This window comes from Notolepis coatsorum (assembly GCF_963971535.1).
Source record: "Notolepis coatsorum genome assembly, chromosome: 5".
Lineage (NCBI taxonomy): Eukaryota > Metazoa > Chordata > Actinopteri > Aulopiformes > Paralepididae > Notolepis > Notolepis coatsorum.
This window is the reverse complement of record NC_140169.1, coordinates 2,850,963-2,865,741: the sequence shown is the minus strand read 5'-3', so window position 1 is coordinate 2,865,741 and position 14,779 is coordinate 2,850,963. Positions and strand designations below refer to the sequence as shown.

The window sequence follows — 14,779 nt, the reverse complement described above, 5'->3', positions numbered from 1 at the left end:
TAGTCCACTAATCTATTTTAGTAACAGTAGTCTAGGGCTGACCTGGTTAGTCCACTAATCTATTTTAGTAACAGTAGTCTAGGGCTGACCTGGTTAGTCCACTAATCTATTTTAGTAACAGTAGTCTAGGGCTGACCTCGGTTAGTCCACTAATCTATTTTAGTAACAGTAGTCTAGGGCTGACCTGGTTAGTCCACTAATCTATTTTAGTAACAGTAGTCTAGGGCTGACCTCGGTTAGTCCACTAATCTATTTTAGTAACAGTAGTCTAGGGCTGACCTCAGTTAGTCCACTAATCTATTTTAGTAACAGTAGTCTAGGGCTGACCTCGGTTAGTCCACTAATCTATTTTAGTAACAGTAGTCTAGGACTGACCTGGTTAGTCCACTAATCTATTTTAGTAACAGTAGTCTAGGGCTGACCTCGGTTAGTCCACTAATCTATTTTAGTAACAGTAGTCTAGGGCTGACCTGGGTTAGTCCACTAATCTATTTTAGTAACAGTAGTCTAGGGCTGACCTGGTTAGTCCACTAATCTATTTTAGTAACAGTAGTCTAGGGCTGACCTCGGTTAGTCCACTAATCTATTTTAGTAACAGTAGTCTAGGGCTGACCTGGTTAGTCCACTAATCTATTTTAGTAACAGTAGTCTAGGGCTGACCTCGGTTAGTCCACTAATCTATTTTAGTAACAGTAGTCTAGGGCTGACCTCGGTTAGTCCACTAATCTATTTTAGTAACAGTAGTCTAGGGCTGACCTGGTTAGTCCACTAATCTATTTTAGTAACAGTAGTCTAGGGCTGACCTGGGTTAGTCCACTAATCTATTTTAGTAACAGTAGTCTAGGGCTGACCTCGGTTAGTCCACTAATCTATTTTAGTAACAGTAGTCTAGGGCTGACCTCGGTTAGTCCACTAATCTATTTTAGTAACAGTAGTCTAGGGCTGACCTGGTTAGTCCACTAATCTATTTTAGTAACAGTAGTCTAGGGCTGACCTCGGTTAGTCCACTAATCTATTTTAGTAACAGTAGTCTAGGGCTGACCTCGGTTAGTCCACTAATCTATTTTAGTAACAGTAGTCTAGGGCTGACCTCGGTTAGTCCACTAATCTATTTTAGTAACAGTAGTCTAGGGCTGACCTCGGTTAGTCCACTAATCTATTTTAGTAACAGTAGTCTAGGGCTGACCTCGGTTAGTCCACTAATCTATTTTAGTAACAGTAGTCTAGGGCTGACCTGGGTTAGTCCACTAATCTATTTTAGTAACAGTAGTCTAGGGCTGACCTCGGTTAGTCCACTAATCTATTTTAGTAACAGTAGTCTAGGGCTGACCTGGGTTAGTCCACTAATCTATTTTAGTAACAGTAGTCTAGGGCTGACCTCGGTTAGTCCACTAATCTATTTTAGTAACAGTAGTCTAGGGCTGACCTCGGTTAGTCCACTAATCTATTTTAGTAACAGTAGTCTAGGGCTGACCTGGTTAGTCCACTAATCTATTTTAGTAACAGTAGTCTAGGGCTGACCTGGTTAGTCCACTAATCTATTTTAGTAACAGTAGTCTAGGGCTGACCTGGTTAGTCCACTAATCTATTTTAGTAACAGTAGTCTAGGGCTGACCTCGGTTAGTCCACTAATCTATTTTAGTAACAGTAGTCTAGTGACCTCGGTTAGTCCACTAATCTATTTTAGTAACAGTAGTCTAGGGCTGACCTCGGTTAGTCCACTAATCTATTTTAGTAACAGTAGTCTAGGGCTGACCTGGTTAGTCCACTAATCTATTTTAGTAACAGTAGTCTAGGGCTGACCTCTGACCTCGGTTAGTCGACTAATCGATCGGAAAGGAGCCGTAGTCGACTGCAAAAAAATTAAAAGATTATTATTAAAACTGTACCAATATGGTGTAGTATAAATAGTATGATTTAGTTATATTATGTGTTTCTAGTTGTATTCTAAAATTCTATTCTATTGTATTCTAAAATGTGACTATATGGTAAATAAACAAAAACGAAAAATCTACTTATTTCAACGAACATTTCAAACTAAATAACAGATTATGCACATAAAACACTGAAAACAACCGAAGCAACAATAGTATTTTAATGAGGCTATTATTATTATCATTATTATTTTGCAACAAGTTAGCCCTCTCATAAATAGCACATATAAATGAATAACTAACTTGAACTAACTTAATAGGATTGAAGTGATATTTGGCTTAAAAAATCGGTCGCCTGACAAAAAAAAAAAACAAAAAAAGCCTGACGATGTGCATTGGGCCGCGGCTCTCTGACGCCTTATTTTCTGGGTCCCGGCCTGAAAAGTTTGGGAACCCCTGCCGTAGTCGACTGCAAACATTTTTAAAGTTTATTCCTTTTTATTTTTTTATCATTCTTTCCAAAAGCAAAGAGGCCTAGAAGCGTGGCTAACGCTAATGGCTCGCATACCAGAGGCTAACTGCCTAAGAAAACAGGCACAGAGGCACTGAAAGAGGATTTTACCATCTAATGAACACACTAGACTAGACAAATATCAAGATGTATCCATCAGTGGACCAATTGCATGCTTTCGCAGAGGACAAGAAGCCTTCAGTCGACTCCTTCAGACATTAAGCACCCCCCACAGCTCAAATGGAATGATGATGATGGAAATAAATAATAATAATAATAATAATAAATAAAAAAGAAAGTATTTTTTTCTTTTTGCATTCAGGGGGGTAGTCGACTACCAACCCCACCTGCTAATGATGTATTCTTCCTACTCCAACTCCACCTGCTAATGATGTATTCTTCCTACTCCAACTCCACCTGCTAATGATGTATTCTTCCTACTCCAACTCCACCTGCTAATAATGTATTCTTCCTACTCCAACTCCAACTGCTAATAATGTATTCTTCCTACTCCAACCTCACCTGCTAATAATGTATTCTTCCTCCAACTCCACCTGCTAATAATGTATTCTTCCTACTCCAACCTCACCTGCTAATAATGTATTCTTCCTCCAACTCCACCTGCTAATAATGTATTCTTCCTCCAACTCCACCTGATAATGATGTATTCTTCCTCCAACTCCACCTGCTAATAATGTATTCTTCCTCCAACTCCACCTGCTAATGATGTATTCTTCCTCCAACTCCACCTGCTAATAATGTATTCTTCCTCCAACTCCACCTGCTAATGATGTATTCTTCCTCCAACTCCACCTGCTAATGATGTATTCTTCCTCCAACTCCACCTGCTAATAATGTATTCTTCCTCCAACTCCACCTGCTAATAATGTATTCTTCCTACTCCAACCTCACCTGCTAATAATGTATTCTTCCTCCAACTCCACCTGCTAATAATGTATTCTTCCTCCAACTCCACCTGCTAATAATGTATTCTTCCTCCAACTCCACCTGCTAATGATGTATTCTTCCTCCAACTCCACCTGCTAATAATGTATTCTTCCTACTCCACCTGCTAATAATGTATTCTTCCTCCAACTCCACCTGATAATAATGTATTCTTCCTCCAACTCCACCTGATAATAATGTATTCTTCCTCCAACTCCACCTGCTAATGATGTATTCTTCCTCCTACTCCACCTGATAATGATGTATTCTTCCTCCAACTCCACCTGATAATAATGTATTCTTCCTCCAACTCCACCTGATAATAATGTATTCTTCCTCCAACTCCACCTGCTAATGATGTATTCTTCCTCCAACTCCACCTGATAATAATGTATTCTTCCTACTCCAACTCCACCTGCTAATAATGTATTCTTCCTACTCCAACTCCACCTGCTAATAATGTATTCTTCCTACTCCACCTGCTAATAATGTATTCTTCCTACTCCACCTGATAATGATGTATTCTTCCTCCAACTCCACCTGATAATAATGTATTCTTCCTCCAACTCCACCTGCTAATAATGTATTCTTCCTCCAACTCCACCTGCTAATGATGTATTCTTCCTACTCCACCTGCTAATAATGTATTCTTCCTCCAACTCCACCTGCTAATAATGTATTCTTCCTCCAACTCCACCTGATAATAATGTATTCTTCCTACTCCAACTCCACCTGCTAATAATGTATTCTTCCTACTCCAACTCCACCTGCTAATGATGTATTCTTCCTCCAACTCCACCTGCTAATGATGTATTCTTCCTACTCCACCTGCTAATAATGTATTCTTCCTACTCCACCTGCTAATAATGTATTCTTCCTACTCCACCTGCTAATGATGTATTCTTCCTCCAACTCCACCTGCTAATAATGTATTCTTCCTCCAACTCCACCTGCTAATAATGTATTCTTCCTACTCCACCTGCTAATAATGTATTCTTCCTACTCCACCTGATAATGATGTATTCTTCCTCCAACTCCACCTGATAATGATGTATTCTTCCTACTCCACCTGATAATGATGTATTCTTCCTCCAACTCCACCTGATAATGATGTATTCTTCCTCCAACTCCACCTGATAATGATGTATTCTTCCTACTCCACCTGCTAATGATGTATTCTTCCTCCAACTCCACCTGCTAATAATGTATTCTTCCTACTCCACCTGCTAATAATGTATTCTTCCTCCAACTCCACCTGCTAATAATGTATTCTTCCTCCAACTCCACCTGATAATGATGTATTCTTCCTACTCCACCTGCTAATGATGTATTACAAACACCTCATACGGCTGCGCTCCGGTAGGCGTTTCAGCGTCATGCCCAACCGGACTAACAGAACAGTTTTTATCCCAGGGCCATAAGTGCACTAAACTCAGCAAAGATTTTAAGCAAACAATCTCCCCTGCACCCCCCCCCCCCCCCCCCACGCACACACACCACCAAGGGAATAGTGCAATTTTCTTTTTATACCCCCCCTGTTTATGTCTATTATGTCTCACTCTTGACTTTATTATTTTAAGACCGTGTATTTTAGGACTGTGTGACTGTTAGCACCTAGGGCTGCATTTTAGATTTCGTTGTACCATTCTTGTGACCGACAATAAAGATCATTCATTCATTCATTCATTAGCATATTATATGTGAACAGGTCCTTACTGTACCTGATATCCGTGCAGGTCCTGGTTTTGCTTTCGCAGCCTGTGAGGCAACAGGTGTGTTTCTATGCAGCACAGTGTGGCTGAACTCCTCCTCCATCAACTACAGACACATAAACACAGAGATACAGAGGAAGTCACAGAACTACAGACACATAAACACAGAGAAACAGAGGAAGTCACAGAACTACAGACACATAAACACAGATAAACAGGGGAAGTCACAGAACTACAGACACATAAACACACAGATACAGAGGGAGTCACAGAACTACAGACACATAAACACAGAGATACAGAGGGAGTCACAGAACTACAGACACAAACACAGAGATACAGAGGGAGTCACAGAACTACAGACACATAAACACAGAGATACAGAGGGAGTCACAGAACTACAGACACATAAACACAGAGATACAGAGGGAGTCACAGAACTACAGACACATAAACACAGAGATACAGAGGAAGTCACAGAACTACAGACACATAAACACAGAGATACAGAGGAAGTCACAGAACTACAGACGCATAAACACAGAGAAACAGATGAAGTCACAGAACTACAGACACATAAACACAGAGAAACAGAGGAAGTCACAGAACTACAGACGCATAAACACACAGATACAGAGGGAGTCACAGAACTACAGACACATAAACACAGAGATACAGAGGAAGTCACAGAACTACAGACGCATAAACACAGAGATACAGAGGAAGTCACAGAACTACAGACACAAACACAGAGAAACAGATGAAGTCACAGAACTACAGACACATAAACACAGAGAAACAGAGGAAGTCACAGAACTACAGACGCATAAACACAGAGATACAGAGGAAGTCACAGAACTACAGACACATAAACACAGAGAAACAGAGGAAGTCACAGAACTACAGACGCATAAACACAGAGATACAGAGGAAGTCACAGAACTACAGACACATAAACACACAGATACAGAGGAAGTCACAGAACTACAGACACATAAACACAGAGATACAGAGGAAGTCACAGAACTACAGACACATAAACACAGAGATACAGAGGGAGTCACAGAACTACAGACACATAAACACAGAGATACAGAGGAAGTCACAGAACTACAGACACATAAACACAGAGATACAGAGGAAGTCACATAACTACAGACACATAAACACACAGATACAGAGGAAGTCACAGAACTACAGACACATAAACACAGAGATACAGAGGAAGTCACAGAACTACAGACACATAAACACAGAGATACAGAGGAAGTCACAGAACTACAGACACATAAACACAGAGATACAGAGGAAGTCACAGAACTACAGACACATAAACACAGAGATACAGAAGAAGTCACAGAACTACAGACACATAAACACAGAAACAGAGGAAGTCACAGAACTACAGACACATAAACACAGAGAAACAGAGGAAGTCACAGAACTACAGACACATAAACACAGAGATACAGAGGGAGTCACAGAACTACAGACACATAAACACAGAGAAACAGAGGAAGTCACAGAACTACAGACACATAAACACAGAGATACAGAGGGAGTCACAGAACTACAGACACATAAACACACAGATACAGAGGAAGTCACAGAACTACAGACACATAAACACACAGATACAGAGGAAGTCACAGAACTACAGACACATAAACACAGAGATACAGAGGAAGTCACAGAACTACAGACACATAAACACACAGATACAGAGGAAGTCACAGAACTACAGACACATAAACACAGAGATACAGAGGAAGTCACAGAACTACAGACACATAAACACAGATACAGAGGAAGTCACAGAACTACAGACACATAAACACAGAGATACAGAGGAAGTCACAGAACTACAGACACATAAACACAGAGATACAGAGGAAGTCACAGAACTACAGACACATAAACACAGATACAGGGGAAGTCACAGAACTACAGACACATAAACACAGAGATACAGAGGAAGTCACAGAACTACAGACACATAAACACAGATACAGAGGAAGTCACAGAACTACAGACGCATAAACACAGAGATACAGAGGAAGTCACAGAACTACAGACACATAAACACAGAGATACAGAGGAAGTCACAGAACTACAGACACATAAACACAGAGATACAGAGGAAGTCACAGAACTACAGACACATAAACAGAGATACAGAGGGAGTCACAGAACTACAGACACATAAACACAGAGATACAGAGGAAGTCACAGAACTACAGACACATAAACACAGAGATACAGAGGGAGTCACAGAACTACAGACACATAAACACAGAGATACAGAGGAAGTCACAGAACTACAGACACATAAACACAGAGATACAGAGGAAGTCACAGAACTACAGACACATAAACACAGAGAAACAGAGGAAGTCACAGAACTACAGACACATAAACACAGAGAAACAGAGGAAGTCACAGAACTACAGACACATAAACACAGAGATACAGAGGAAGTCACAGAACTACAGACACATAAACACAGAGAAACAGAGGAAGTCACAGAACTACAGACACATAAACACAGAGATACAGAGGAAGTCACAGAACTACAGACACATAAACACACAGATACAGAGGAAGTCACAGAACTACAGACACATAAACACACAGATACAGAGGAAGTCACAGAACTACAGACACATAAACACAGATACAGAGGAAGTCACAGAACTACAGACACATAAACACAGAGATACAGAGGAAGTCACAGAACTACAGACACATAAACACAGAGATACAGAGGAAGTCACAGAACTACAGACACATAAACACAGAGATACAGAGGAAGTCACAGAACTACAGACACATAAACAGAGATACAGAGGAAGTCACAGAACTACAGACACATAAACACAGAGATACAGAGGAAGTCACAGAACTACAGACACATAAACACAGAGAAACAGAGGAAGTCACAGAACTACAGACACATAAACACAGAGATACAGAGGAAGTCACAGAACTACAGACACATAAACACACAGATACAGAAGAAGTCACAGAACTACAGACACATAAACACACAGATACAGAGGGAGTCACAGAACTACAGACACATAAACACAGAGATACAGAGGAAGTCACAGAACTACAGACACAAACACAGAGAAACAGAGGAAGTCACAGAACTACAGACACATAAACACAGAGATACAGAGGAGTCACAGAACTACAGACACATAAACACACAGATACAGAGGGAGTCACAGAACTACAGACACATAAACACAGAGATACAGAGGAAGTCACAGAACTACAGACACATAAACACAGATAAACAGGGGAAGTCACAGAACTACAGACACATAAACACAGAGATACAGAGGAAGTCACAGAACTACAGACACATAAACACAGAGAAAGTCACAGAACTACAGACACATAAACACAGAGATACAGAGGAAGTCACAGAACTACAGACACATAAACACACAGATACAGAGGAAGTCACAGAACTACAGACAAATAAACCCAGAGAAAGTCACAGAACTACAGACGCATAAACACAGAGAAACAGAGGAAGTCACAGAACTACAGACACATAAACACAGAGAAACAGAGGAAGTCACAGAAGTCTTGTTTTAACACACACGTGCACGCACGCACGCACACAGACACGTTCTGGGAACTCAAATAATTGTTTTCAATAATTAGTATATTCTGTGTGTCGGAGGATGTGTGTGTGTGTGTGTGTGTGTGTGTATGTGTGTGTCTCTAAATTACCCCTTATCTTGGCTTATTTACAAAACACAATTAATTAACCAACCACATTCCTACTGCTTTTTAAAATTAATTTTGTATCAAAGATTGACTACATTACAAATAATAAATGTATAATAAATAACAAATGTAAAAGATGTGTGTGGAGCCTTTCCTGGGCCACCAGTACAGTATGCCCAGTTGTGTTCTGTATGTATATCCTGTGATGTGAAACTTACAATCAAGGTTCCTGCTGGTTTCAACAAGTTCAATCCAAGACTTTTTAAGATCTTTTTAAGACCACTTTGGGGGGGGGAAGTGGCAAACAAGTATGAAGGAAAATGACTATGTGAAGGAAGTAATTAGCACTGTATATCTAGTTAAGGGCTGGGGTGAGTTCTGTCATTTAATTTTTTACAATTTGAAATAGAAAAGTCACTACAGTAATGACGTCAAGATGTGCGTTAGGAACTGGAGACTACTGTATGTATTCTGTTTGTATTTGTTATCCCGGCGACATTGCAAACCTCAACGTCCCTTTTCAAGAATAAATAAAGGTTTCAAATAAACATTTTAGTGGTGGGACTCAATAAAACATTTTAATCGAATTAATTCGAGACTTTATAGTTAATTAATAGAAATGTATCACATTTTAATCGCATATCAATATTTGATGTGAAAAGCAACATTTTTCAATTCAAATGAATGTTGGTATACGAGTGAATCAATGAATATACATTATACATACGTTTAAGCAGCAAAATCCTGTATTAGCTACTACACAGACCAACAGATCAATGCTATTTTTAACAAAGTGCAGCAATTTTTGGAATAATATATATATAGCGCAAAGGACCTTTTGTAAACTCAAGCACTTTCGAGGTAAAAGTAAAACACAGTACTTTCAAGTACATTCCAGAACAGTTGACCATTAAAAAAAAAAAAAAAAAAACTCTTGATTGATCTCAATTTCTCTTATTTATTTATTTTTATGGACAAACCAGACTAAGAAAAAATGTAATTTGCGATTTATTATACTGTATACTTATGAGCACATGCATGAGTCTGGTCTCCTTTGAAAGGTAACATTCTTACACAATAAAGAAAAATCATCATGCGATTAAATGCATCTATTTCTTTTACTTTTAATTCTTTCTGTAGTTAATTAATCTAAATGAATGCGATAAAGTCCCAGCCATAAAGAAATAGTAATTTTTAACTAGTGAAAATCTTTCCCAGTACTATTTTGGTCCAGGTGGTTTACCTGAGGGTCCAGGTGGTTTACCTGAGGGTCCAGGTGGTTTACCTGAGGGTCCAGGTGGTTTACCTGAGGGTCCTGAGTGGTTTACCTGAGGGTCCAGGTGGTTTACCTGAGGGTCCAGGTGTTTGCTGATCCGCTTCTCCAGGAAGGGTCGGTTCAGGACTGAGGTGACTGAGGGGCGGTCTCGTGGGTTGACCTTGTACAGATGGATATGGGTCTAGTATTATTGAAGCAGAAAGCATCCGACTCAAGAGAGTCTTTAACACTAGCCCAGCCGACAAGGGGTCAAATGACCCCGAGGCATTTTCAATAAATGTATCCTCGTCACTCTGTCGAGCTCCAGCTCTGTCACTCAATGACTTTTCCTAAAAGTACCCGTTTTATCTGGCACGGTTTCTGACATTTCAAAATGACTTCAGGAAAATGTAATTAGGACGTTATTCCACATATGGGCCGTTGGAACAGACGAAAGTCACAGCACTTTGCGAGTGTCTGGCGCAGGGGTGGCCAACCCATGGCTCGCGAGCCGCATGTGGCTCTTTGCCCGTCAATGTGTGGCTCTTCCATCCAAATCCCTTTTTTTTTTTTTTTTTTTATGTTCACTCAAACCTACATTTCATTGTGGTAAACCTCATATTTTTATATTCAGAGGTAATTATATAGTTTACACTGTTTATTTTTCTCATATTTCTCATATAAGCTGTCGGGTCGTCTGACCCGTTCCTGGCGGGAATTAGTGGCATTTTCTCCATGGCTGTTCTAGTCTTAACAGAAAATTACATTATGATTACAAAAACATTGTGCAGTAATTATTTTGGCCACATTTGTTGACACTGACTTGAGCAAACATGTCAAGGCACACCTGGACTGACACCTGAAAAGCTCACCAGTTGAGAACCGTTGTTGTAAGGTACACAAATGTCTGTCCAAATTCTGTTGCATAATATTGTTGGACATTCATGTTACTTAGCAAATACTCTTCATGCATCAATGTTCTCTTAAATGTCTTTCTTGAATGGGTTCCTAAGAGAAGTGCTCCGAGATTTCAATGTTGGATTCAAGTGTTCTTCTCGTTAACTCATAGTCATACATTTCCCAGTTTACCACGGGGAAATTACACTTGAACGGCCGACCAAGAGGTAAATCCCAATGACATGCTGGAATGCCAAAAAAATTTTCAAACCACCTGCATCAAGAAAGAAAGGTTGAATAATCTGCTGAATCTACTGCCTTGGATCCGATTGCTCCTGACTTTACGACCTCACTAGCAACCTGAACACTATCACCTCGTATGTACGATTTGGTCACATGATAAATGATTTAGGAAGTTGATCAGCCGCACTGGTTTCAGGAGAGGAACTTTAAAGGGGAACTATCTTATAAATTGCCTTTTCCAGTGTTTAGCATTGTTTTCTAGCAATGTGGGGTTGTACCAACACCGTCTGTCTCAAATTCTCATTTTTGCGCATTCCTCCAGTTCAGATGAGACAAGGTCCTCCCCCAGTGAACTAAGCCATTCTGAATTTAGCGTATATGTGACGTGTAAGAATTCTCATCTGCATACCTGTGACCCCACAATCGCCATCTCGTCCCCCAGTACAGACGCTATTAAGACAATGGAAAATGACCGACCAGGATGACAGAGGGGGTGTAAAGTGTCACAGAACAAGTGACACTCTTGGACAATGACATCCTGAGTCGTTCCTATGTGACCAGTATAATCTTTAAACTGAACTCTGGAGGATAGCTTTATGCTGGCTCTACTTATAAAAAATGGAAATGAGCCTTTAATATCTGCAGAAAAGGTGCCTGGTGTCTGTGAAACGGGAGGCAACCTGGGGAATGTGGGCCTCAGCAGAGGGGAGAGGGGAGAGAGAGAGAGACAGTGTGAGAGAGAGACACACACACACGCACACACACACAAAGAAAGAGACATAGTGTGAGAGAGAGACACACACACACGCACACACACACAGAGATATAGACAGAGAGACAGACAGAGATGGAGAGAAGGAGAGAGACATAGTGTGAGAGAGAGACACACACACACGCACACACACACAAGGAGAGAGACATAGTGTGAGAGAGAGACACACACACACGCACACACACACAAAGAAAGAGACATAGTGTGAGAGAGAGACACACACACACGCACACACACAGAGATATAGACAGAGAGACAGACAGAGATGGAGAGAAGGAAAGAGACATAGACAAAGAGAGAGAGACCGAATAGTTGTATGGTATTAGGTAGAACAGGGAATTGAACCCTATACCAGTATCGTATGTGTGAAGTGCCACAGATCAACAAGCGACACTTTTGGACAATGACATCCTGAGTCGTTCCTATGTGACCAGTATAAACTGAACTCTGGACAAATAACTCTATGAGGGCTCTACTTTAAAAACAAATGGAACTGAGCCTTTAAAATCTCCATAAGAAGGGTCTGTTCTTCACAGACCACATGCAGAAGGGAGGCACCCTGAGGAATGTGGGCCCCAGCAAAGGAGAGAGAGAGCTGTAAGAGGTTAACCCTTTCAGACGGGAAGGGTTGCTGGTTGAAGTCTTGAATCTATAGAGGGAGATCTTAAAAAAGAAACTATATAACAATTAAATGTTTGATGTGTACAGTAAAAGTTTTCAAAATGGCATGCTTATAAATTGAGTGTCAGTAGAGAATAATACTAACAGAATAATGTGTAAAAACTGTTTGTCTGGAGGGATCCTTAAGAGATACTGGAGAGGCCTCGTACATGGTACGAAATCACGTGGTCACCACAGACCGTTGTCTGTTTAGAAGGAAAAATGGACTTTCGGTTACTTAAAAACCACTAGGTAACGAGAAGTAACGTTAGTACCAAGAAGGAGGAGCTCATACGAATTATGTATTGTACTCTGGTTTGCTAAACAAAAATGACAGCCTGTGACTTCACTGTGTTTAGACCAATCGGAAATATTGTAAGATGGATATAAAAGGGACGGTTGCCCTTTCAAGAGCGGGATTTTTACACTGAGCTGGAGAGACTTTTTTGAGAGATGAGAAGAATGGTGCTCGACACTGGGCACAAGCCGTCCATGATGAGATGTTTTGTTCTGTGCTTATTTTAAACTGAATTGGGTGCTTTCCACTTCAGTATCTTTTTGTAACTAGCTTTTTCTAATTAAAATTACCTCTTTATAAATATGATTTGTATCCTTTCTTCTGACCAGACGACCGGGTAAGCATGAAATGTGTTTTGTCTTGTAACTTCACCCCATGCATTTTTGATTAATGATGTAAAATATAATAATAGGCTTTATCCCTACGGAGTAAAAGGAGACTTATGATTATGCATTAAGGACTAAAGGTGGATTCTGATAAACCTGGTTTTATCAAGTAAAGCCATATAGTGATAATATGTGTAAGTGGCTTTATCCCTAGCTATAATGGGGATATAACTATAATAATAGGCTTTATCCCTACGGAGTAAAAGGAGACTTATGATTATGCATTAAGGACTAAAGGTGGATTCTGATAAACCTGGTTTTATCAAGTAATGCCATATAGTGATAATATGTGTAAGTGGCTTTATCCCTAGCTATAATGGGGATATAACTATAACTATAGGCTTTATCCCTACGGAGTAAAAGGAGACTTATGATTATGCATTAAGGACTAAAGGTGAATTCTGTATAATGGGATTATCAAGTAAATCCATACAGTGATAAATACGTGTAACGGATTAGGGAAATGGACCTCCTCTGAATATAGAGAGTCCTTCCCAGTGCAAATAAAATAAAAGATTCCGCAACTTCAATCACTCGACCTAAGGTCGATGACTGACGGGGGTCGGAACGGTGCATTCGCTGTCTCTTGTCGGTCAGTGGTAACAACAACATTTTGTAGACTCGGTTGGTTCTGCGTGTCAACCACTTCACAGGACGCTGTTTGAGGTGCAGATAGGCAGACCAATGAGTTATGAAGTTATCGATCTGACCTAAGAGAGAGCGTGGGCATTCAACATGGCGTCCCTGGGTGGGCATTTATACTAACCAAAATAGGTGCTAAACGGCCGAAGAAGACAGGACTACTGTCAAAAGCCTCTGGAGTAAGATTAAATTACAGATTTGGCAAAAATTAAAGTAGAAAGCTCTACTGGCGACTCGAGTGGAAGGCTGTACTCAGGGATATCACAAATGAATAGAAAGCTCTACCTTGGTGATTAAAGCAACATTTACTCACAACTAAAGGGTAACATAATGTTTATAGAGCTCTGGGGGGAGTTACAAGTGCAGCATAATTTCGTGCTTTGCCCACAGGAAGCGAACTGGCCCTACCCAAGACGAGAGCCAACTACCCAGAGACACTGTTTTGTAAGGTGGGGAGTGTGGATGTGAAGCGAGTCAAAACGACCGTTCACAGAAAAGCGAGGGCTTCCTAGCCCAGAGACACTTTGTAAGGAGCGGAGTGTGGATGTGAAGCGAGTCAAAACGACCGTTCACAGAAAAGCGAGGGCTTCCTAGCCCAGAGACACTTTGTAAGGAGCGGAGTGTGGATGTGAAGCGAGTCAAAACGACCGTTCACAGAAAAGCGAGGGCTTCCTAGCCCAGAGACACTGTTTGTAAGCGGAGTGTGGATGTGAAGCGAGTCAAAACGACCGTTCACAGAAAAGCGAGGGCTTCCTAGCCCAGAGACACTTTGTAAGGAGCGGAGTGTGGATGTGAAGCGAGTCAAAACGACCGTTCACAGAAAAGCGAGGGCTTCCTAGC

At 40.6% G+C, this 14,779-nt stretch overlaps 1 protein-coding gene across 1 annotated transcript in view; it reads right to left on the bottom strand.

Annotated features, from left to right (window-relative positions):
• Positions 1-14,779, bottom strand: part of LOC311229250 (serine/threonine-protein kinase Nek5) — a gene marked incomplete at its 5' end in the record, with an annotated part of 74,843 nt that overhangs the window by 39,256 nt on the left and 20,808 nt on the right. The window contains 2 exons of the mRNA XM_084315317.1: positions 5,052-5,148; positions 10,136-10,222. Of these exons, the coding sequence (XP_084171443.1) occupies positions 5,052-5,148; positions 10,136-10,222 (184 nt within the window). The remainder of the gene's footprint in view (positions 1-5,051; positions 5,149-10,135; positions 10,223-14,779) is intronic.